The sequence below is a fragment of the Coffea eugenioides genome, chromosome 11, assembly GCF_003713205.1.
Source record: "Coffea eugenioides isolate CCC68of chromosome 11, Ceug_1.0, whole genome shotgun sequence".
Taxonomy (NCBI): domain Eukaryota; kingdom Viridiplantae; phylum Streptophyta; class Magnoliopsida; order Gentianales; family Rubiaceae; genus Coffea; species Coffea eugenioides.
The window spans coordinates 51668384-51694265 of record NC_040045.1 but is presented as its reverse complement, the minus strand read 5'-3'; the positions used below and the strand labels follow the sequence as shown (position 1 = coordinate 51694265).

The 25882-nt window shown below is 33.2% G+C and overlaps 1 protein-coding gene and 1 pseudogene across 1 annotated transcript; one reads left to right on the top strand and one right to left on the bottom strand.

Moving 5' to 3' along the window:
- Positions 1 to 11799: 11799 nt before the first annotated feature.
- LOC113754482 (myb-related protein 305) lies at positions 11800 to 14970 on the top strand. The gene is made up of 3 exons (XM_027298920.1): positions 11800 to 11935; positions 12064 to 12193; positions 14653 to 14970. The coding sequence occupies exons 1-3, from the start codon at positions 11800 to 11802 to the stop codon at positions 14951 to 14953; spliced, it is 567 nt and encodes a 188-aa protein (XP_027154721.1). The 3' UTR covers positions 14954 to 14970.
- A 5515-nt stretch (positions 14971 to 20485) lies between these two features.
- On the bottom strand, positions 20486 to 22997 carry LOC113752860 (annotated as a pseudogene).
- Positions 22998 to 25882: the final 2885 nt, after the last annotated feature.

Here is a 25882-nt window from a genome sequence, read left to right as displayed (position 1 = left end):
AGGGGGGGGGGGGGGGGGGGGGGGGGGGGGGGGGGGGGGGGGGGGGGGGGGGGGGGGGGGGGGGGGGGGGGGGGGGGGGGGGGGGGGGGGGGGGGGGGGGGGGGGGGGGTGGGGGGGGGGGGGGGGGGGGGGGGGGGGGGGGGGGGGGGGGGGGGGGGGGGGGGGGGGGGGGGGGGGGGGGGGGGGGGGGGGGGGGGGGGGGGGGGGGGGGGGGGGGGGGGGGGGGGGGGGGGGGGGGTTTTTAAAAGATTATCCGTAGCCTTGCAAAAGCATGGCCAAATTGCCACCAATTATGGTCATTAGCACAGATCACATTACAAAAGCCTTTGCTTTGAGGCACAGTCCCTGTCCAAAGTTCAACCCTTTTCCCCAAAAAATGGAAGCAAATTATGATAACCGGCTTTCCACTTTTGGAAGTGAATTATTAAACAGTGGTAGTAGTCTAATTGTTTCTTTAAGATCGAGCAGTCTTAAGCAGCAACACTTCATGTGGCATCCAACGAACGCTTGTGGGAGCATAATACACGCTTAACTCTAATCCAATTCCAACTTAAACTACTTACTTCTCTTTGGATTCTTATTCGCACCATATCTTCTGACTCGAAAAGGCAAGCCAAAAAAAAAAAAAAAAATTTTTTTTTTTATGAGTGGACTGAGAAAATGCAAAATGTTTATGATTAGAACTTGGGCAATTCGTTTATGTTATTGAAAAATAGTTTCACAACAACAGTAAATTTAATTATATGCTTTAAAGAATATATATATATATAATAAGTCGACGGAAAATCCTTGAAAATAATAGAAGAATAAGACAAGAAGAAAAATCAACGAGACATGAAGTTATGGACAGCCACATGAGAATGCTTTCCGGGACGGATAATACTTCCATGCAACTTTCTGTGAGAAGTGTCGAACTCAGAACGGTTGTGAAATTATTATTGTGAGTGGTGGATGCAAAAAAAAATCTTGGGGGCCGGCCAGTGTTAGGAATTGGTCCGTCTGATAACACTACCATACTACTACCGCTCTTCTTCTTCTTCAAAAAAAAAAAAAAAAAAAAAAAAATACACGAGGCATCTTTCGGTAAAAAGCACGGCTCATAGTGCATAATTAAGTGTTTGTTTTTGTCGACCCTTTCTGTCTTCCTCCCAACAATTTGTGGATATCAAGACTCTTCACCTAATTCTTACTCCCTGTTCAGATAAAAATACTCTAGTGTTATTATTTATCTTTCGTCATAAAAACCAAAAAAAAAAAAAAATTAATAAGATTAGTCCACTCATGCTATGCTGATTTTGCACTAATAAGGCAAAACAACTACATTAAGATCGATCTAAATTACATTAAGATCGATCTAAATTAGTGATGACGGTGACACGGGGGTTCCCTTTTCTGGTATGTGATGAGTTGCACCTTGACGTTACACTATTCATTCCCCATTTCCCCTTTTTTATTTTGGGTTTTTTTTAAAAAAAAAAAAAAGAAGAAAAATAGCTAGTATTTGTCCTTTAGCCAGATGCACAAATTGGAACACGACAGACTTAGATGAGTAAATCACTTTCTTTGTCATAGCCACTCGCATTTGGGTCCATCATTAATCACTAATGACATTAATTGATTGTTGTTTGGTCCATTCATTCATTCATTTTATTTTTATTTCAAGATTGGATGCATAGCAAGCAAACAAACTAGTGGTAGTAGAGAAGAGAGTGGAATACGAAAATTTCTATGCTTACTTTTGAGAATTTTTGTTTTTCCGTTTGCAATGACCATTGAATTTTGGTAGTGAGAAAAATAATACTCCCTTCGTCCCACTTTGATAGTCCTGATTCTTTTTTCACACAGTTGAAGAAAAAGTAATTAACTTTGCTGGAACAATCAATTTAAGTAGCTATTTTCCTAAAATACCCTCACATTAATTAGAGTACAACTTTATAGGAACTTGAATTGATGGTAAAAAAAGAATAAACTCTCATTGAATGGGGTAGGTTTATAGTAACAACAACTTACATTGAATAAGGGTATTTTAGAAAAATTAAAATACAACTACATTTTTCAATTGAAAAGTAGACTACAATTTGGGACAGACGACAAAGAAAAACATGACTATCAAAGTGGGACGGAGGGAGTATATGAAAAGGCCCCGATAAAATAAAGACTTGGGTGGGTTGCATTGGTCGGGCAGATTGTTACAAAATTCTTTTGGGCCAAAAGTACGTGATGACCAAAAAAAACAAAAGAACCCATTCGCGGTCCAAATAATTAACCAACCGAATAACTTTTAAATTTGTTTTTGCTACAGTGTAAAAAAAAGAATAAATCCAAAATAGTCGGTGAAGTTCATCGTATGAACGAACAGAAGTTATTGTTAGAAGTTATAGTTAGGGAGGGGTACGATGAACTTCACCGACTATTTTACTTTGGAGTTGCGTATCCGATTCAGTCATGGAAATTAAAGTAAAAATTTTGAACAGAAGAAGAAGAAGAACACACAAAATCATGCAGGCAGCCGCTGCTGCTGTTTTTTTTGCACCCAACCGCAACGGCAATGATTATCAAAGCACGCGGTTTTTTGAGCTGAGAATAAACTTGAAGACCTGTCATCTACCAATCCAATGCATCTAGAAGTCAACAATTACGCAGGAAAAACTCGGTTTGAACCATTTTCTCAAGTCAATGACTTGTTGTCTCAGTAAAAGCCCGCTCGAGCGACTGAGGTTAGTGCATTGGATTGGGTGAAATCCAGATAGATAGACAAAGACAAGATCGATCGATGAGTTAGGGGGGACGTAGCCGCAAGCACCAAGTAAAATCTATTGCATGGGGTTTCTGAGGTTTGTGGGGGGTCTTTATCCGTTAGTAGCAGCAGTCTTACAGGCTTCTCTATTCTGTCTATCCCGCATCGTTCTTGGGGGTTAAGGGTTGGGTAGTTAAGTCCCCAGATTTGTCTTAAAAGTTGTCAATTTTTGAGGTTAAATTTGGGATTAGGTTTAATTAAACAATTTCTTACTTCTGTAAGAAAAGGAAAAAGGATTGAGTGAAATCCAGATAGATAGACAAAGACAAGATTTCGATCGATGAGTTAGGGGGGCGTAGCCGCAAGCACCAAGTTTCACTTATCAATTCAATAATATTATTATTGTCATTTCTTTTTCTCACCGGCCAAACTATTGAGATTCCGCCTCTTTATAAAGTTTGTGCTTGTAGATGGTGAAATTTCGGGAAAGGGTTTGCCTTGAATATGGACAAAAGAGTGTACAATTTGCTGCAAGAATATTTATCACTAAAACACCAACAAAAAGCAAAGACGCCAAGTGTTCTAGTGAAAGGTGGTTCCTTCCGTGTTGGAAAGTTTTCTCTTTCCGTCCTCACTTAAAGATACTGCCCGCTTTAGTTAGGGTTTTCGAGTTTAAACTGTCCTTTTTCGTTTTAGTTGATTTGTTAATCTAATGCAGTTATCAGCTGGAGTAATAAAACCGGTCTACTTTGTTATGATTCCAACCAAGTGGTCCGTACCACAATAAATTGCACCTAAAAGAAAAGTTAAATTGATAAGGCGGTAGTTAAGAAGATGGAGTACTACTGATGGATAGAGAAGAAGCATGTTTTATTGGGTAAAAACTCTGGCTCCGTTTGGATTAGCTGTTTTTGGGTTTGTTTTTCAAAAACACCACTGTAGCATTTTGAATCTGAAAAACAAATCCGTTTGGATTAGTTGTTTTTGGGGTTGTTTTTCAAAAACTATATGAAAAACTTTTACTGTAGATTTTTTTGGATTATTTTTAGAGGTATTTTTGAAACATATTTTTGAGTATTTTTAGAATATTATAATTTTTATATTTTTATATAAATATACATTTATGCATTTATAATACATTTATATTTACAAATGTATAGATGTATATTATTATAAATGAATAAATTATAAATGAATATTATATAAATGTATAAATTATAAATTATAAATTTTATATTTTTATACAAATATGCATTTATAATACATTTATAGATATTTATAAATACATATATTTATATATTCATATAAAAATATATAAATGTATTATATTATACATAATACATAATATAAATATATTTATAAATGTATTAGTGTATATTATTATAAATGTATAAATTATAAATGAATATTATAAATATATTATAAATTATAAGTGTATATTATTATAAATGTATAAATTAATATATTATAAATATATATTAATATTATGTAGAAATGTATTTATATAATTAATATAAATGTATATATGTATTGATATTATGTATAAATGTAAAATTAATATTATGTATATTAATATAAATGTATAAATGTATTATATTATATATAATACATAATATAAATGTATATTTAAATGTATAAGTGTATATTATTAAAAATGTATAAATTATAAATGATATTATATAAATGTATAAATTAATAAATTATAAATATATATTAATATTATGTAGAAATGTATTAATATAATTAATATAAATATATACATGTATTAATATTATGTATAAATGTAAAATTAATATTATGTATATTAATATAAATGTATAAATGCATAAATGTATTATATTATATATTATACATAATATAAATGTATATTATAAATATACATAAATATTTATATATTATGTATAAATGTACATTTATATAAATGTATAATATATTATATATTATATTATATATAATTTATATAACATATAATATTTATGTAAATATATTATAAATAAACAAAAATATATTATTAATAAAACAAAATATTTATAATATGTATGTATAAATATATAATATTAGAAATGTATAATATATATAATATACATTATTATTAATATAATTTATGTATAATATACATAATTGAAATATACATATTAATATATATTATAAAACAAAATTGAATAAATATATTTATAAATTTATATATAAATAAATGTATTTATATAAATATATAATATTTATTTCAATTGATATAATATATATAATATTATACATAATTGAAATAAATATATTTATATTAATATAATATATATATAATATACATAATTGAAATATACATATTAAAATACATAATTGAAATATACATATTAAAATATATTAAAATATAATTGAAATATTCATATTAAAATACATAATTAAAATATACAAATTGAAATATACTTATTAAAATATACAAATTAAATATACATAATTGAAATATATTTGGAGTTGTTTTTGATATATTGTTTGGATATGGTTGTTTTTTAAGTTGTTTTTGAAATACACATTACTGTAGCATTTGGAATGTGAAAAACAGTTTTTCAAAAACAGGTGCAAAAACACTCAATCCAAACGCAGCCTCTATTTTTTCAGTGTAAAGTTTCAAGATCACAGGAAAAAGGTTGTTTGACTGATCGTATCTTGTTGGATATGTTATACTACTATACCAATTACGAACAATGTTTGAGTTAATTGAAAAATTGATTCAATGCATGTTTGAGGTAATCTCTTGGTCTGTTGCGTGTTTGATGTATTCTCTTCATTACTTGCAGAGCTGAAAAAAAATGCAGTGAAATTATGTTGTTTATCCCCAAAAAGAAAAAGGATTTTGTTTTGTTATTTTGAATAGGGATAATTGCAGAAACCTCCCCTGAGATTTCTGACACTTGCACTGACCTCCCCTCTAGGTTTAGAAATGGCATTCAGCACCCCTGAACAGGAACAATTCGTTGCAGAAACCTCCCCTGAGACTTGATGTCCCATTAAAAAATTATTTGTAGAAGTGAGATAAGAAATTTCTTCCAATTTTGCCCTGATCTTGCTTGACAATTAGTATTGACAAGGGAAGGGCGTAGGCATTAAGGATCAAGTAAGTTCAGGAGGTATAAATGCAACATATTTTTCATTCCAATATCTAGCTTGATTTGATGAGTGTTTCGGAATTAAATGCAATTAAATTTCAAATTTACCCCTGATATCAGGGGTGGGCAAAAAATCCGATTCGATCCAAAACCCGGCGAACCCGATCCGATCCGAAAAATAGGATATCCGATCCGATTTTTCTTAGCGGGCAGATGCGGATCGGGTACCCGTAAAAACGGATACGGATACGGATCAGTAAAATAAAAACCGGCGGGTACCCGACCCGTAGGGTATATTATATAAATATTAAAAAAATAAGGGTTCATCATATAATTTTTATAATTTTTAATCCTAAGTGTAAGTAAAGTGGTTCACAACCTCATATTTTAATCTCATATGATCCGCCTCTCCTCATCTTGTCTTAAAAAAACGAATATTCTTGGTGAAACCTGAATTAAAATGAACAAACAAAGAAAAATTAGTGAAACTCTATCATAAAAATTGTTCATCCTTTTTCATTTTTATTCTATTTCCATCGATCTTTCTTGCAAATTTTTCATCAATTCAATAAAAAATTTGTGTTTGGAACTCCAATTTTCTATTAGCTAGACAATTAAAACATTTGTGTTTTTCATTTATTTATTTGTTTTATTGCAATTGTGTCTCTTAAATTTGTCTCCTTTATTTTCGTGCAAGAAATTTATTTTTCTTTTTCATTACCTTTAATGCAATAAGGTCTATTCCAAAGATGTAAGAAAGTTGGTGAAAAATTTTCAAGATTATTTTAATTATACTTCACAAATTATTAGCTCTGTTCAATTCTTTTCTGGACTTGATTCCACAATCGACTCATTTTGGATGTAGTCTTGTACCATAACATCCTTAAGGAAGTTGGAAAAGTTGCCAAATACTTATTATCCTTGTGTTTGTTATGTTATAAAAGGATGAAATGCGTGAGAATGGTGATGTACTCAAAATTATCATAAAATTTCATTTTATCTATTAGATATTATAATTCTAATATGTACTAAATTTATGAGATCGGTTTGATTATTGAATGATATAAGTGAGAATGATGACGTATGGATTTTGATTATAATAGCTCTACCAATATTAATTGGAAAGCATTTTTTTTATTGAAAAATATGTTGATATTAAGTGAAAAATATTTTTATTGGAATTGTTTTTTTAGGGGCAGGTACCCTATGACCCGCCCCTTTTTTTCGGGTACCCAAATAGCGGGTATCCGAAAATATTAGGAGCGGGTTAAGGTCGTAAAATGGCTGATCCGATATTTTAGGATCGGGTCAGCCAAAACTTATTAGGGGCGGGTACCCGACCCGTGCCCACCCCTACCTGATATAACAATTCTTATAAAACAAAAGAATTACACATACGACAAATTAACATCTCCATAATTGTAACTACAATAGTTATTAACTTTTTTGATAAAATATAAGAAAATCATAAACCATACCAAAAATTAATACTAGAAAATAAATATAGTGGCTGTATTAATAAGGAATAAATTCCCAAAAAGAGAGAGTTTTTAAACTAACTTTCTAAAGGGTGGCGATTTTTTAGTCTCTTCTCAAAGGGTGAAAAGCGCATCGAAGGAATGTGTTCTTCCAAATAAAAATGCAACTTTCAAATACGTTATTTTAATTTTCATAAATTTGTTTAAATATGAAAAATTGGTTAAATAACGCATAACATACCAGCTCTTTATAGGAAACTGGCATGTTTTGTAGTATGTTTTATACCAGCTCTTTATGGAAAATATACCAGCTCTTTATGGGAAAAATTGGTTAAATAGCGCGCAAAGGAAAACTAGTATATTTTGTATTTAACATAAATTAAATATGTGAAAGTTAAAAAAAAAAATTGCCCATAACATACCAGCTCTTTATGGGAAGCTGGCAGGTTTTATATTTAATGCGCTATTTAAACAATTTCGTTGGCCTGTGGAGCTAATTAACCAATTAGCGCATTAACTAATTAGTTAATTAGACAAACAAAAATCAGTTAATTAGTTAATTAATTAATTAAATAATTAGTTAGTTAATTAGTTAATTAATTAATTAGATAATTAGTTAGTTAATTAGTTAGGCAGTTAATTAGTTAATTAGTTTAACATGCAAATAGTTTGTTAGTTTCGGACAGACAACAACTTTAGTTAATTAGTTAATTAGATAAATAGATATTATTTAATTAATTAATTAGTTAATTAGATAATTAGTTAATTAGTTTAACTATGCAGAAATAGTTTGATTAGTTAATTAGATAATTACATAAATAGAAATAAGTTAATTAGTTAATTAGATAATTAGTTAGTTAATTAGTTAAGCAGTTAATTAGTTTATTAGTTTAACATGCAAATAGTTTGTTAGTTCCGGACATACAACAGCTTTAGTTAATTAGTTAATTAATTAATTAGATAATTAGTTAATTAGTTAATAGTTAATTAGATAATTAGTTTAACTATGCTGAAATAGTTTGATTAGTTAATTAGTTTAACTATGCTGAAATAGTTTGATTAGTTAATTAGTTAATTAGATAAATAGAAATTAGTTAATTAGATAATTAGTTAATAGTTAATTAGTTAATTAATTTAACTATGCAGAAATAGTTTGATTAGTTTAATTTGTTTAACAAATTAAACGTTGATTTTGATGAAAGTACTCAAACCTTTCATCTGGTAAAGTCAAATACAATTGGGGGTACTCTAGTAAATTCACACACTTTTACCTTTTTAATTGGCTCCAACTTTTTCTACGGGAGGTTAATGCTATTTCAAAATTGATAGGAGAGGTCAGTGCAAATGTCGAAAATCTCAGGGGAGGTTTCTGCAATTTTCCCTTTTGAATATACAATTATTACATGTCTCTTGTACTGTCTACATGTCGTATCGAATCGAGTAGATATCTTTTGTTAGAATTTTTTTTATGCACATCGTCGAATTCATAAATTTATCCGTTAATGGGCTTAGCTTTACCTTTTGCTTTTAAGTGTTTGTTTTACTTATTATGCTTTGTTTGGATTGCATTTTTCTGGACTTTTTGTAGAGAAATTACTGTAAAAATATTTTATATATATATGAAATAAAAATATAATTAAAAAATATGTTCACGAAAAACGTAACAATTTTTCTTTGGAAAGGGACAATCCAAACAATCTCTTCGATTTAAGAAAAAATAGAGCGTTTGATTTACACCCCCCCCCTCCAAACCCCCAAAAAAAAAGCATTCTTAGAGCCATTTATTTTTATCTCGATCATTTAGGTGCAGATAATTTTAAAATGTTCAGTTTAATATGAATTCAACGACAAGAAAAAACAATCTTATTGCCCTATGGAGTAGCTTTTTTTTCCCCTAAGGTACTTATGAACTTTCGTGGATTTGACGGTTCATAAAACACGACACATAGCTTTCCTCCGTCTGATTGGTGCCGAAGTAATTTCACGACCATCCTTATTCAGACAGATAATGGTCGAAAGTCGAAACACTACAAGAAATTCAAACTTTTCGTGACTTGCTAATAACAAAAACTTTGATGATAGTAACAAAAGGTATGATTTTTAAGTCACAAATAATAAAAATGACATTAATTTATGAGTCACAATTAATTTTGTGATTTACAAATTAGGAAAATCTTGTGACTTGAAAGATTAATTATGACAATATAAACAGTGACCCTTATTTACAAGTCACAAGATCAATTGTGACTCATAAATTAATGTCATTTACATTATTTGTGACTTAAAACCATGCATTTTATGACTTAAAATCAACTTATTACCATATTCACCTGTTTCATGTCATAAAAAATATACTGTAGCAATTTTCTAGAGTTTTGTAAAAAATATACTGTAACGATTTGATATATGCGCAATAAAAAGGTGACTGAAAAATGTATTTACAAAAAACATAGAGATTTTTTGGAAGAAAATTCCTTTCGAGAAGTTTAAAGTTTTTTAAGATTTACACTGATTTGACAAGCTACGAAAAGTATGTACCGGACCCCAAAATGTAGAACCACGTGATGATATTTATGTACTCCGTTTTGATGTACGAGTTATGAAGCAAAGGACGCTATATCCTCAAGGCAAACCATTTATTGGCTTCTTATTTGTATGTTCGTTTTATAATACTTAAAAAAAAAAAGAATTCTTAGTAATCAATCAACGGTCTAGATAAGGTTTTAGCCAAGCACATCTCTACTTTTCTTCTAATTTTTTCTTGTTCTTTATTTCACACAAAAAAAATGATATTTGTTTCGGCGTTTGAGGTGATGCGCTACAACTATTAATTCGAAATTTCGCAAACAGTTAAAAAAAAAATCCTAATACAGTACTATGTAATATGTACATATGCCCTACTGCATCATTTGTTCTTTTGCCTCTTGAAGATAATCTTAATGGTTGACATTTGATATTAAACCGTACCATATATGTTCATTAGTGTCCTACTTGTGAATAGTTTTCAAAGTTATTATGCAGATCTTGTGTTTGGATAGGAGATTATTTAAAATAATTTTTTTTGTTGTAAAAAATAGTATAATATTTTTTTATGTGATGTATGTGAGATAAAAAAGGTGGTAAAAAGATATGTTTATGATACAAACAAATAAAATTATACAAATAATAAACTATCCAAACAAACCAACAGTACTATTTTAAAACTTTTGCAAGGCATGAGTAGAGTAGATATGGATGATAAATATCTTTAGCGAGCTACATTTACGACTTGCAACTAGGGTGTCAATCGGGTCAAAAATGGATTGGTGGTTCAGGTTAAGATCGAGGTATAACAAGGAACCTGTTGACTCGAATATAATCCGCCAACCCGCAATGGGTCAGGATACCTGACCTGAATCTGAAATTTTCGGATTGATGGGTTGACGAGTCACTCGAGTGATTTGATATAACCTGAAACATAATTTCAATTTACTTATTTACCACTATAGTTTCTAACAAACCAATTTTGCACAAGGCTAATTACATAATCAAGTAATAAAAATCTCCACAAACAATCCCAAACTAGAACTGAAATAAATTAAAACACTGTAAAAGTGTTTTATTCTTAGCCAAATCTAAAATAAATTAAAACACTATAAAAGTAAAAAATAATATAATACATTATTTGTTCAAATATAATAATTCCAACTTCACACAAGTTAAACAAATTCATTTAGGATTAAGTGATTAATGCTTTTGGAGAAAAAAAAAGAATAACTTAGTTTAGTGAGATAAAATATTTTTATATTTATTAAATTATTTTAAATTCAAAAATAAGCTATTGGGTCAACCCTTGGATGATCTAAATTTGACCTCTTTTTTTTTTGTCCTCATCGGTTCGACCTGCTTCTGATTTGAACCCGCAAAATTTTCACCCAAATTTATTAATTTCGTGTTAGATTAGTATCGTATTTTGAGATCGCGTCGAAAATTATCACTCTTACTTGCAACTAGACAGTTGTCTGTAAGAAAACAAAATCACCCGCCTCCTGAGAAAAGGGCAAAAGAAATGCCAAAAAGATAGCATGTACAGAGACCTGTAATGTAACGTTATCTAAACCTTAAAGAAAAAATGTAACGTTATTTGATAAATTCAGAGAGTTTGTCCGTAAGTGATCATGCATGTCGAACATGCTATACATTCACATCTTAACATCATGGTTATGACTATCAGTAACGTAATTAAGTTTGTCTTGAAGGGAAGTTAGGTCAAAATATCATCAACGATATGCTTATTAGAAGCTTAAGGACTGGAGAAAAGCTATTTAGCCTGCCTCTATAAATTCCAGTTCTCTTCCATTATCTGTCTTCAAATCCACATCTACCATCAACCCTCTTCCAAAATATCCAACCTCTTCCCCCTCTCCCCCCCCCCCCTTCCATCTCCTTCTCTCTCCCATCCCCGATCCCCTCCTCCGCTCTTGCTGAGTCATACAGACATAAGATGGATAAGAAACCATGCAATTCTCAAGATGCTGAAGTAAGGAAAGGGCCTTGGACAATGGAAGAAGATTTAATCCTGATTAACTACATTGCAAATCATGGTGAAGGTGTTTGGAACTCACTAGCACGATCTGCTGGTAACCTCATTCATTTTACATATATATATGTTTTTCATTTTTTGAGCTAGATATATATGTGTTAAGAGACAAAACTATTTATTACTTTAATCAAGAAACCCTAACAAGGGAATTTGTTCTTTTCGAAGGCCTCAAGCGTACAGGGAAAAGTTGCCGTCTTCGTTGGCTTAATTATCTTCGACCAGATGTAAGGAGGGGAAATATTACACCTGAAGAGCAGCTCTTGATCATGGAGCTGCATGCTAAATGGGGAAACAGGTAACATCTCATATTAGGGTTTGTGAGGTCTGTATTGAATTGTTGTGCAAAGAAACGTGACGGTTCTCGTCCAAGTTTTCTTGTGTGTCTTGACCTTTGCATCGACTAACAAGAGCGACTGAATAGATCTCCCTAAGAATTTGGGCTACTGGTGCCTGTTCTCAAGCCAACAAAAATTCATAGAGTTAGATTTGGAGTGAAAAGCCGATGAAATGAACATGTTTTCCCCTTACTTTTGCACGAGAATGGCTATATATGGAAGATCTTCAAATTCAAACGTGCATATATATAACTCGTGGCTGTCAGAATTCAAAAGCTTTATTTCAAAACCCAGTATATGGACAATCTTCTTGTACTTCGTCAGACAGAAGTCACACGGCTAAAATTTTGAGTTGAAAGCGAGCAAGCTCTCTTAATTGATTATGATCGTGTAAGGATCTTAGTAGGCCATGCTAAAACCTTAGTTCGGTTTGTAAATAGATATAAAGCTTCTATAACTTTTATTTGGCCAATACATAGCTTGAGAAGAAAATTCTAGGATAACAAATTCATACAAATTCGATTAAAACATCAGCTTTCTGTTGAAATGACAACATTAAGAATCTAATAGGATTTATTAACCGTATATTTCTTGCCTTTTTAAGATCATCTAACCTTTTTAATGTGATTCATCCCAGTGATACGATCAGAAAGTTGAAAAGGTCGTATACTAGAAATGGAGGTTCCGGGACGCCGTACTGAATTTGCGTCTTTGTAGCATTTTGTGGAGAACACGTTTAAGTGTAGAAAAATGGCATGACACTACTACATAGTTGATGAAACTAGTACTATGTGCATTTGATGAAAATGGCATGATACTACTACATAGTTGATGAAACTAGTACTATGTGCATTTGAAGAAATTTTCTTCTCAATAATAGCTGTCGAAATATGATACTTCTACCACAGATAATAGCTGTCGAAATAGAGCACGTTGTGAAATGCAAACCAAATAGAGCACGTTGGGAAAATGCAAGTTTCTATTTTAAGGTGAAGCCTTTTCGTTGATCACATGTTGCCCCTTCCTAGTATAGTATCAACTGAAACAAAGCAGCTCCTAGTTGCATTGTTTGAAGCTGACATCTACCCTATCTTTTTGGCTCTTGAAGGTAAAGGGGTCGATAGTACTTGATAGGAATTAGGAATTCCGCACGAGTCAATATTTGCGCATGGGGTTTGATGATGTCGTGTTCACAGCTCTAAATTCATTGTGCACAGCGTCAGTACACTTATCCAGCGTGAAAGTCTGAGCAGCGTAATCTTGAGTCGCGGCTTAGCGGGTGAGTGAGGTTTTTGACAATGACAAAATAGTTGTACAGCTAAATCTACAAACGGGTTGCTCAAATAAAATTAAAAAAAAAAAAAAATCTACAAATGGGTTTGCGATGGTGAAGATTTATGTTGCAACTTTTCGAGAAGAGTAACCTTGGGGGATAAAAACTGAGACTGAGTAGACACAGAAAGTGCACTATTACTTACCGGGAAACTCACGACATAGGAGCTAAGGATATTGTTGTAACAATTTAAGAGCTGTTCAGTATCAACTGGAAACACGCACAGAATTGATAGTTCAAAGACACCTAAGTATTGGGATTTCAAAAAAGATGGGCTCTTTTTTTGTTTCTTTTTGGAAAAACTTAACCTTCAATTCTTGTTGAAAACTAAACCTAATGGTGATGGGGCTCGATGATGTTATGCCTCGAGTTGCTTGGTGGTCGATTTTCTGACTGGAAGAGTTCAACAGCTAGCAATGCATTTTTCCTTTTTCAATTTGGTTGTGGTGGATGGCCGGTGGCTGGCATGCTTCTCATGAAATCTTTTTGCATCTCCTCCAAAACTAAACTAGTTGAGTAACTGGCCGGTTGATCGGGTGTTCTTTTTTGGGGAAGTTGGTTTGAGAATCTGGGGAATCAAGTGTCGAAACCTTCCAATTTATATTCTGCGGGGTTTGCCTTTAAGTAAAACTTCGATTGTGAAGGCGTTTGAGTCTGAACCACAGAACATGGAGAGCTTAGGTTTCAAAACCAGGAAACGCGTAAGAGTTGGAGTCATTATTCTCGTAACTGATCCGCGATCAAGCCCGCATTCAAGAAATTATAAGTTGGTCGGGGCCACGCGGCATTGCATGCATGGTAGAAATTCAATTTTCGGCTGAACTACGTGAAAAAATTCCCTTGTTAGCAAGAATGAGATGAATAAAACTTTTACCAACACTTGGAGGACTTATTTAGTAATGAAATTAAAATCGCCATGATGCATGCGTTGATCTTTACAGTATGATTAAAACTCGCTAGCACCTGTTTACAAAAACGAAATGTAGAACATTAATTACATCTTCTTCTATAGTAGATATGATGAGTATATACATACATATATATATATTCTGTTTTGAGTATTCTGTTAATTGTTATGTGGCGAAGGTGGTCCAAAATAGCAAAGCATCTTCCCGGAAGAACAGATAATGAAATTAAAAACTATTGGAGGACTAGAATCCAAAAGCATATCAAGCAGGCAGAAACTTTCGCCGGGCAAGGCTCTGAGCATAATGATCAAGCAAGCACAAGCCAAATTTCCACAACTGTAAATGCTGCGGAAACCTACTCCCCACCCTCCTACGCCGGAAATATGGAGACTTTTCAAGGCCCTTTTCCCACTGAATCAAATGAGAACCTTTGGAGCATGGAGGATCTCTGGTCAATGCAACTACTTAACGGGGACTAAACATAAATTGCTTCCCCCAATATGCATGCATGCATGATTCTCTAGTACTGTAGTATAGCTAGCTGTTGAAGCCACCGAGGTTAGTATAATACTTATTTATGCTGGTGACTATTTAAATATTGACTGTAATATGATGATCGATGAACTTAATTAATGGGAGTATATTTCTTATATATCTTGTGAATTAATAATATGACACAAACAATCCTCCTCCTTCAAAGCACTTTTTTCCCCCTTTCCGTTTTTATGTTGGGGGGGATCGGAGTTGGGGTTTTTAGGGTAAGATGTGCAGCTAAGGTCGAGCTATATATTGTGAATTTGAATGCTTAATTATGATCACCGTCTTTAATCCTTGTTCTTTTCATTAATTTGTTGCATGCATTGTGGTATTAATTCATGTTGGGTGCCAGTTTCTTCAAAACCATGACGACAAGCCTACCTACATATATATATACCTATGTATATTGTAGGAATATTCCATGCATGGAAGTAAGAATACAGTATCTGGCCGGTTAACTCTACTGAAGAGTGAAGGGCAATTACTCAAGCCCCGATGATCATGGCAATTACTCAAGCCCCGATGATCATGATCAAACCAATACCGAACTCGAGTCACAGGAAATCGAAACGTGGAAAAAAAGTAGAGCTCATTTTTGGCAAATTCAATCTTTGCTTTTCCCTATTTAGCTAACCTTTGCGCATGGCTTTTCAACACACAAGTTGGACGCGAACCTAACTACTGGGAGCCGGCCAGTGAGGAAGCGTTCACATGGTTCCTCTAGTTGCTCTTACCCCTTTCAACAATCTTTCTAGCTACTAGGTGTTTTGCAAGTCTTTTGTTTGGGTGGGTATATTATTATTATCTGATTACGTGGTCATGCGTATATATCTCATTACGCCAAGCCAACCATATTTGTTGGCAGGACAATGGATATTGTGGAATTAACTTAATCAGCAGCTGGGGCAGATTATCTTCGTGAGATGACTTAGAATAAGATGAGGACGTGAGAGTAGAAAATATTATTGTTTTATGGGGAAAGGAAAAAGAAAAATAAAGGTTTCAAAATGAATAATAAGAATTAACATTCTAGCCTTGAGTTTATCTAATTAAATTTTCAAAATGACCAAAGAACTCTGCCTCCAAGTGATCACGGGGTAAGAGGGATGGAAAAATATGGTGCCCTTTCGTCCCAATTATTATTGTGTCATGTTTCGAGAATTCAATTTTTTAAAAACAGTGATTTGATCGTGATATCTGTACTTTTCTTTTCAATCGTATTCCTACAAATTTAAATTTTGAATTTAAATGATGTCATGCATATAATCAAAGGAAAAAATTATAATGAATAGAATGATTAAAAAGTGTTTTAACTTTCTCAATTTCGTGAATATTTTCAGACATTTCAAAACTAAAAGTATAATAATGGAAGGGATGGTGTAGAATTTAATAGGTAGACATGGAATTCCGAAGAATGGAACTGCCGGTGCGGTGTTGTGCGGAAAAAAGGAATTTTGGTGGGGGCTTTCGTCGTACCAAAGCGATACGAAATAGGCAGCGTTAAATTGGGGCCCCCTGTTTTGCGTCACATGTTTAAAGTGCGGAAATCTTGAGGAGAGAAGTCCCACGTGAAAGGTAAATAAGAGTCACATGGCGGGTCGGCTATGGGTACAAAAGACACCATGGGTTATCAAGCCATTTAAGTACATCACGTGGCCTTTAATTGGTTCAATCAGATCTCTTCTTCTGTTTGCCATTCCAAAACTTTTTGTTGGCCGTACGGATTCATCGTGGGGGTTTGAGTTGTTGATTATGAATACTAGGAGTAGGAAAAATTATCCGTTGATCCAAAAATTCGTGAGAACTGATTCGAGTCATTCTAAAAAAAAAAATAGTGTACTCAACTTATATTATTTGATCGAGTCAGAAAAAGATTAGATTTTCGCATAAATGTGAGATAGATTAGGGTCGGGGGATTAAAAATTCGCGAGTGCTCAACTCGTCTCTCATTTTTTTTATATACTTATAGAAATATTATTTTTAGAGCTAATGAGTTTTTTTTTTTTGCAAATTACACTTTGAATATAAGCGTTTATAATTTGTTTACAAGATTCATTTACAATTGTTATGGTCTTTTTTTTAGAAAAAAAAAGTTTAATCGGCGTAGAATATGTATAAAATAAGGGCAATGCTTATAACAATTTTCAATTAGTTTTGGATTTTTTTTCTTTTTCTTGTATTCTTCTTTCATGTTTGTTTCTTGACATGAGACTTTTTTTTTTGTTAAAATCTATATTGAATCTTAAAAGCATATATAAAATATAAAAAATTAGTATAAATTACTGTTTAAAACATTAAATGATGAGAGGGGCGAAGCAAGTACTCGCTGATCTAACCATTTTCTAACAGGTACCTGATCATCAAGTTAACTATTGATATGTGGGGCAATTAAGGGTCAGAAAAAAGACAAATGTCCCATAGGATGGATACCTAATTCGTGCCCACTCCTAACGAATACAATATCTTTGGTTTGTCAGATGTGGGTTGAGCCTCACTTTTTTTGGATACTCTGTGCTTTTTAATATCTTATTCTTCTTTTTTCCTATAAATATCCATTTTTGAAAATAGATTTTTCTAACGTTAGGACACCCATTAACAAATATAACATTCCCTTAATCTTCCACATATATATATATATATATACTAAAAATTATTATCCTCCCTTATCTTTATATACTTTCTCTATTTAATCTTGCCTACCCTCCATCGTATTTATTTACTTTTTCCTAATTAATCTTATATTTCAAAAAATATAACACCTGAAATATATTTTAAGACAAACCGTAATCAATTTTTACATCAAATTACATAGGAGTTTCTTCTTTTCTTTTTGAAATCTATACTATCTATAAAGCCTAAGGAAGGGTTTAGAGTTTACATTTATCGTCACTTTATAAACTTTCTGCTTTGCTCTTATAAAAACTACATTTACTTTAATTACCTATAACTACCCATAACTATTTTTACTTTTAACTATTTAAATATATGTTTTCAACATAACTACCCATAAACATGATAATTACCAAAATAAAATTATTTTATGAAAATTATTAAAAGATTAAAGTTTGCTTTAGTAATAAAAATTTATTTAAAATATATAATCATAAATATTATATATTTTTTGAGTGCACATACATTGGGTGTACATTAAGCACTGGTATTAAATAACTATGGATACCCCAATTAGTAATCCAGTCCCCAGGCTTGGGGGGGATACCCTCTTGAAGGGCGGGTTTGGATTTATGGGCTTGTGTCTGAAAATCCACTGATTGAACGCTTCCAGTTCAACATCACTGAATAACATAATGCTTCGATTGTAGCCAAAAAGTATTGATGCTTCAGTAAATTTTGCCAATGAGCAAAAGTAAACCTTTTTTTTCTTTTTGATTAATCAACAAAAATTTTTTTTAAACCCTTTCTCCCAACTGTGGACACTAGTACCAGTAGTAGCAAAATTTTGCAGCTATCCAGGTTCTAAGCATCTAAGTATGTCAAAATAATTGTAATGCGGGCTGGGCTTTCCTCATTGGCCTTCTCTCAATCACTAGTAATTGAATTCCCGTCCGTGAATCAGGCTCAAATGACTGCCTTCCTGTAACCCTTACTCTCGCTCCAACACTTAATCCATGAATCATTCCCCAAACTTTTACTGCAACAATAACGGCAGTAGCCAAATCTAATGCTGAACCCGCCCTTCCAAACCGTCCTAATTCATCTCTTCTAATGACCCCCACCAACCCCCGCTAATTCCAGGATTGTTCGCTCAGCCTCCGTCCACTAGTCAAATAATTCCACTAGTATCTGGGCTTTGCCAACTAATATCATTACAAACTAGAATTTTGGTTGTGCCTTAACACGATTTTTTTTATTATGAATTTATATATATATAAATAATTGAAATATAAAATTAATAATATTTCTACATGTTCATTCATATTAATTTTAAAAAATTAATGTTTTTAAATGTTCAATTTTTTACTAAATTTTAAAAACTTTTTATTTATTGTGAATTTATACAAATACCAATAATTTAAATATAAAAATTAACAATAGTTCTACATGTTCTTTCATGTTAATTTTAAAAAATTAATATATATATTAAATGTTCAATTATTTGCTAATTTTTAAAAATTTGTTTACATACTTTTATTTATAATATGATAGTATACATCAAATAATATACTCCATATCAAAAATTTGGTAGATATTCTTTTTTTTTTTATAAATATTCTTTTAGATAATTTAAATTTTTATAGTGACCATAAACATAGAACTATATATTCATATTTAATTAAGTGGCAAAAGATCTGACAATCCATTTTTCTTCGTCAACAAATATTCAGTTTCCAATAATATTGATAAATCTATCCGTGTAACAGTTAATTCTTTTTTTACACTAAGTTAATTCAAAAATAAGAGAAAAGATGATGAACAATTTGAATACTAATCAATGATATGGTGGTGAAAGAAAGTAATTTATGAGATATGTAAAATTTCAATAATTGCGATTTAGAAAAGATTTTACTATACTTCTATGTAACAATTTGGTAGAAAACAGATATCATTAAGATAAGATTATGGTGGTGAAAGGATGTAATTTATGGGAACATAAGATTTTAATAATTGTGATTTAAAAGGTTTTACTATACTTGTATGTAATAATTTGGTAGAAAGCAGATATCATTATGATAAGATTAGTTATTTTTAAAACGATTTTAAAATTAAAGATAATTTTTAAACATATAATATAATCATTGTAATAATTTGATAGAAAGCAGCTATCGTTAAGATAAGATTAGTTGCTTCTTAAAGTTATTTTAAAATTAGAAATAATTTTTAAACACATAATATAATCCAAATAAGATTAGTATGGGTAATATATTACTGCTACAGTACTTCCTTGCACCCTCTTCTTTCCAATTTCCATAGCTTCTTGCGTCTGCAGGACCTACGATTGCACAGTCCCCACCAAGACTTGAAGCTTAGCATTTGATCCTTCAAAGTAGAAAAGGTTTGTTGCGTATCATGCATATCATATAATACAGCAACCCCATGTTGAAATAGAGTCTGGGAAAATGAATTTAACGGCATAACGCAGTATTGCATGTTCGATCATAATAAATACTACTACTTCTATACAATTGCAAATAAAATTTCTTAGATAACATGGAAATACGACTGCAGATTTGCTGTGATGAATCCAATCCACCTTTAAAATCCTATCACATCTAATCTTAAATTCTTTTGCTCTAACAGAGGGCTGGAATAATGTTCGGAGTCATATTATTGTTATCATACAATATAGAGGGGGAAGAGGAACAGAAAAATGAAAAAGAGTATTATTTCTTGCGAGGATACCATTGAAAAAAAAAAAGAAAAAGGGACGAAATCACTAGAGAATCCATGATTCCTAAATCACGAAGCAACTTTGATCCTTTTTTTTTTTTCCATCCCCAGGCCCAATTATATTATATCTAAACGAGATCGTTCTTCTTGTTCTCACTTTCCAGTCTCTTTCTCTTTCTCTCCTCTAACTCTTTGGCCGTGGACCTCCACTTGAAAAAGGTGCCAAACAATTCCTCCATTTCTTCGAGTCCTCTACCCCGCGTCTCAGGAAGCAAGGTAAAGAAGAAAATAAAGGCCAGCAGTGCAATTCCCCCGAACAAAAAGAAGGCCCCGCCTATGGTAATGGCCTTGGACAATGAAAGAAAGGTCATCAAAATGATTCCACTGGACAACCTGTTGGCGCCCGCCGCCATGGCGCCTCCCAGAGCCCTCAACCTTAAAGGAAAAATCTCCGAGCTATAGACCCAAGCAACGGGACCCATTCCCATTGAAAAAGTTCCTACACTGCCTAATGTGCATAGAAAGCAAAAAGCTATGGCCCAGGTTATCTTCTCATTCGGATGCCGATCAATCACCGTCAATCCAATGGCCAGTCCCATAGTCGAACATACGAAACCACCGCTGCTCGTTAACAGCAATGCCCGCCGTCCGATCTTGTCCAACCAGAATGTAGTCCAACCAGAATGTAGATACCAGGATGCAGATGGTCTTGGTGACTCCAACGGATATGGTGGCGAGTAGCCTATCATTGTCGGTCTTCATACCAGCTTTCTCAAAGATTTTCGGGCTGTACATCACCACCGAATCTATACCGCACGCCTGCTGGAAGAAACATAAACCGATGCCAGCGATCGTAATGTGCAAAACTGCCCGCGTGGGATGGAGGAAGATTTGCCTCCATGCACCTCTACCGCCGGTTTTGCGTTTGGGAACCTCTACGACGTCGTCGTGGTTGTCCTGGGGGATGCCAGCGGCCTCCTTAATGTCAGCTAACCTCTCTTGGGATTCTTGTATAGATTCCGAGGTTTTATCTAAAACTTTTCTAGCATCCCCTACCCTGCCTTGCATCACCAGCCACCGTGGTGATTCCGGCATGATGAAGCCGCCCACGATTAGCATCACTGAGGGAATCGCACCAACTCCCATCATGAATCGCCACCCCAAGTTGGTGGGAAGCTTGGCAAAAAAATAGTTGGACACATATCCCAGCAAGACACCTGTTCAGTTTATTAGAAAGAAGAAAGCATCAACGATCAATCATTCAACTATTGGCTGAATTTTAAGTTTCAATTAATGTCCTAGCTAGGTCATGCAACAAAATAAGTAACAATTTTCTTCCCAAATCTTGCCACTTAATTCTCATTTTCACGGGTTGATATGAGAAAATAATGATGATGATGATAAACCACGCTTTGAAGGCCTAGGGGTTTTGGAGATAAGATAGGAGATAGCGAAGGAGGGTTAATTACGAGTTAGTTTCCTTTTTCGGTAAAGCAAAAATGAGCTAGATGTTGTGCTCAATTAGAGTCATCAATTAAAAGTTGAGTTATTTCCTTTTTCATTTAAAGCATAAACTAAGAAGAAGGAAAGATATTAAACGGACATTTTTGGCCTTGTTAGACGATCTGACCCTTACCGTTGAAATTATAGATAAATGCTTAAAAGGAAACTATTATGTTAACACCATAGTCATGTATCTCATATCTATTTCCATCAAAAGGTCGACATTTTAGACCTTTGCAGCTAAAATCGTTCAAAAAGGTGCAATGATGATCAAGAATCTAACATAATGAGGTTAATATGCCCGACTGCGTCGCCTGCATGTAAATCTCATATTGTAACCAAAGTTCAGCTTCAAGTCACAAAACCACAACCTACTCAGTCAAACAAGATATGAGATTTGGGATCCCTTATCTCTGTTTGTGAGTTATGACCTCAAAATGGTTGATACAGAATTTCAGACCCAACCACTAAGGAGTAAAATTTCTCAGTAACAACATTAGGTGGCTCCTTCTGGTTCAGGTTATCATGACAAAACAATAACACTTCCGTAATAAAAAAAGAAGAAGAAGAAACATACCAAAGTTGATAAACACTTCCGTAAAAGAAGTGATAAATCCCCGAGCTGATCTCGGAGAGATCTCGGCAGAATATACAGGTGCTATCATCAGGGCAAAGCCAACTCCGATCCCAGCAATGAAACGGCCAATCATAAGGAAAGAATAGGTGGTGGCAAAGGTCATTAAAAAGGCCCCGGCCAAGAAGATTACTCCGGCGATAACTATGGTGTATCGTCGGCCAACCCAGTCGCACGTCCTACCGGCGATGGTTGAACCCACAAGAGAATAGACGTTGATGGTTCCCACCAAAATTTCTACTCGGACATCGGAGATTTTAAGGTCCCTCTTTATGTAGATCATTGCTCCACTCATCACTCCCGTATCTGCATGTGCATGGATCACCAAACTTATTAGTAGAGTACCGTCTTCATGAACCATATAGATGCAGTCAATCAAAGAGCAAAAAGAACGGAACAAACTTGTTGATCTTACCATAACCAAGTAGGACTGATGACATGCAAGCTAAAAGAGCACAAGCCAACGCAAATGTGTTTCTTTTGGGCTTTGGAGGAGGACCAGAATCTGGATTAGATGACTCAAGTGCCCCAGCAACAGCTGGATTTTGCAGGGAGTCTGCCATGAGGAGTCAACAAGGAGTAGGAGGAGATAGGAGGAGAAAGACGGAGAATGCTTTTTGTGCCGGTGATGTGAAGATGTTTTAAGGACTGTGGTTGTTATAAAAAAAAAAAAAAAAAAAGGGACTGTAGTTTGTTGTTCTGGTTCCCGTAAAGGCAGTAGAACTTTTGTTATAGTATATATATATAGAAATGTTCTATCTTAATATCCCTAGACTTCAGGTAGTTCTACCAGATAAGATTGAAGTCACGTGATCATCTTTTAAGATTTTGGATAACATTTTTTCGCGCGATCATATTTCAAGATTTTGGATAATATTTTTTCACGTTAAATTTTCATCAGAATGCTAGACTCTGTCAAACCATAATAGATTCCAAGACTCTGTCAATATTTACAAAATGGCTTCCGGCTTCCAAAATTAATCCAAAAATCTCATAATCTAATTTTATTATTGAAAACGGAACCAAACCGTGCTAACTTTAGTGGATCAAACCAAAATAGAGACATTCAGGAGAAACTCAACCCAATAAAACAAACCCAAAATACCGTTTAGTACAACCAAAATCAATGAAAATCACTTTTAGCCAAACCCTTTGGTTAGTACAGACGGAGTCCATGTCCATCAAAATCTTTTGAAGCCTTTTTTCTCTTTTGGGAAGTGAGGGTTTTTTTTTTGGGAAGCCTGCTTGAGGAGAATCCTGATTAATGGACAGCGAACACCAAAAGTTTGCTCCGACGTGCCAAAGACCATTTAACTAATGATGATCAACCCGTCACATGATCCAAAGCCTAGACTGCGAAAAGGCCCTTAATAGGGCCGCCTGCCCGTTAATCCATCCCTGCAGTTTCTTGTTCAGAGATTAAAAGTCAGTTATTGTAGGTTACTTTCCCAATGATTTGGTTGAAATAAATTTTATATACATTAATGGAGTAGTATATACATTATTTTAGTTAAATACATGTCACATATATAAAATTTTAATTTAGATAACTTGTCGTATATCCAAACCTGATAGTGTATAGTTATATACACTATTGACTCTTAATGCATGAAAAATTAATCTACAACTTTATAGTAACATTAGTCCACGGTAAAATCTGCATTTCCCATCTCATATTTTAAGTTTAACTCTTTAAGGCTCTTAATTCTAGCTTTTCTTCTTGTTTTAACTGGTCCATTTTTTGCGTCAAGCAACTAAAGGTTGATGAGTTTTCCATTTATAGGCTCCTTGACCTGTTTTTCTTTTTTTTTTTTTTTTTGATTTTTTTCTCGAGACAAGAGGCTCCTTGATCTTGAATTATGCTGCTGGACTTGACGAATGTCTCGTATAAAAGAACATTCACCTCCTAAGCAGAAAAGATGAAGATGGATATTAAACTGTAGGATTATGAGAATTTTAAGCATCGCATATAGATATTGAAAAATAACAAAGAAATTAAACAATGAACATTATTTATGGATTCTCCAACTATAACCAATCCATCAATGGAAAATTGTCAGGAATTCTCGTCCCATACTCCCATGGTACTGTCTTCCTTCGAGTCTTCTTCTTCTTCTTCTTTCTATTTAGACGAATATAAAAGAAAACATGTCTAAAACACAGTTATATTCGAAAAAAAGAAAGAAAGAATGCACAGTTAGCCCCAATATGGTAATAAGAAACCAAATGAAAAGAAGAAAAAGAAAATTCACAATATCCAAACACCTTAACACAGTACTAGTGCAAAACTTGACAGGAAGAGTATCTATTTGTAATTCAACTAGCTAGTACAAATTATTCGATCCTGAAGCTAAAGGATTCACAATAAGAAAAGTTTTTTCCCAGATATTTTCTACATTATTCCTAAACCACCATAAAAAGCCCAAAGCCCCATCTGGTGACAAGCAAATTGAACCTGAAACTAAACTAGTGAGAAAATTATCGTATAGTAACAGAATACTTTCTACATTTGCTAATCTATTAAGTACTAGCAACCGAATTACAAGGTTTGGACCTTTCATTAAATTAATTCTTTCTTTCAGTTCTTTGCTTTAAAAGAAAAAAAAATGGAAGTCCATCCGGTGCTCCACATTAGAGACGGATGAAAAATGGCAGCATGTTCAACGATCGTGGCTTCTTGATCCTTTTTAGTTCTGGCAACAGTTAGGGATCAAAAGCTACATCAACGACAGATGATTATGATGGTGTTGGTCTGGTCAAGAAATGGTGATTATGACGAAGGTATCCTTGCGAATTCTGAAGGTGTTCAAAGGGGAGACATATATATATATATATATATATATACACATACAAATGGGGTTAAAAAATTGGACCAAGTTTCTGTATGGTGTCAGTATAGAGGTTTTGTATACCTTGATTCTATAAAAATATATATTAGATCTTTTATAGCGTTTAGGTCTAGGTAACCCAAGCTAGATACAAGTCCTACTCACGTATTTACATTAGCACTATTCTTTTTTATTTTATTTTTTATAAGTATAAGTGGAAGATCTCGAATAAGGGATCTCTTACTTATACTTCCTCTCCCTGTACCACTAAACTCATCTCTTCCCTTTACATTGGCACTACTCGATTCTTTATATTTGATTTATTGTACTAGACAAAAAAAAAAAAACTATTTTTCAATATAAATGTTTTCCCTTTTTTTATTATTTTTCAAATTTGAATATGATATTGGTCTATATATGTTGGCTTTGTAATTTTTTTTTCACCACATCCATGATAGTCGATAGTTAGTAAATACTCATATTATACTTGTATATTATATATTCGAATGTACAATTTAAAAAAAAATTCTATCTTTCATATATTTTAAAAATATTGTAAA

Coding starts and splice junctions, on each gene's coding strand:
- LOC113754482 (XM_027298920.1), top strand. CDS start 11,800: ATGGATAAGAAACCATGCAATTCTCAAGATGCTGAAGTAAGGAAAGGG. Junction 11,936..12,063: donor CTCACTAGCACGATCTGCTG/GTAACCTCATTC, acceptor TTCTTTTCGAAG/GCCTCAAGCGTACAGGGAAA. Junction 12,194..14,652: donor CATGCTAAATGGGGAAACAG/GTAACATCTCAT, acceptor TATGTGGCGAAG/GTGGTCCAAAATAGCAAAGC.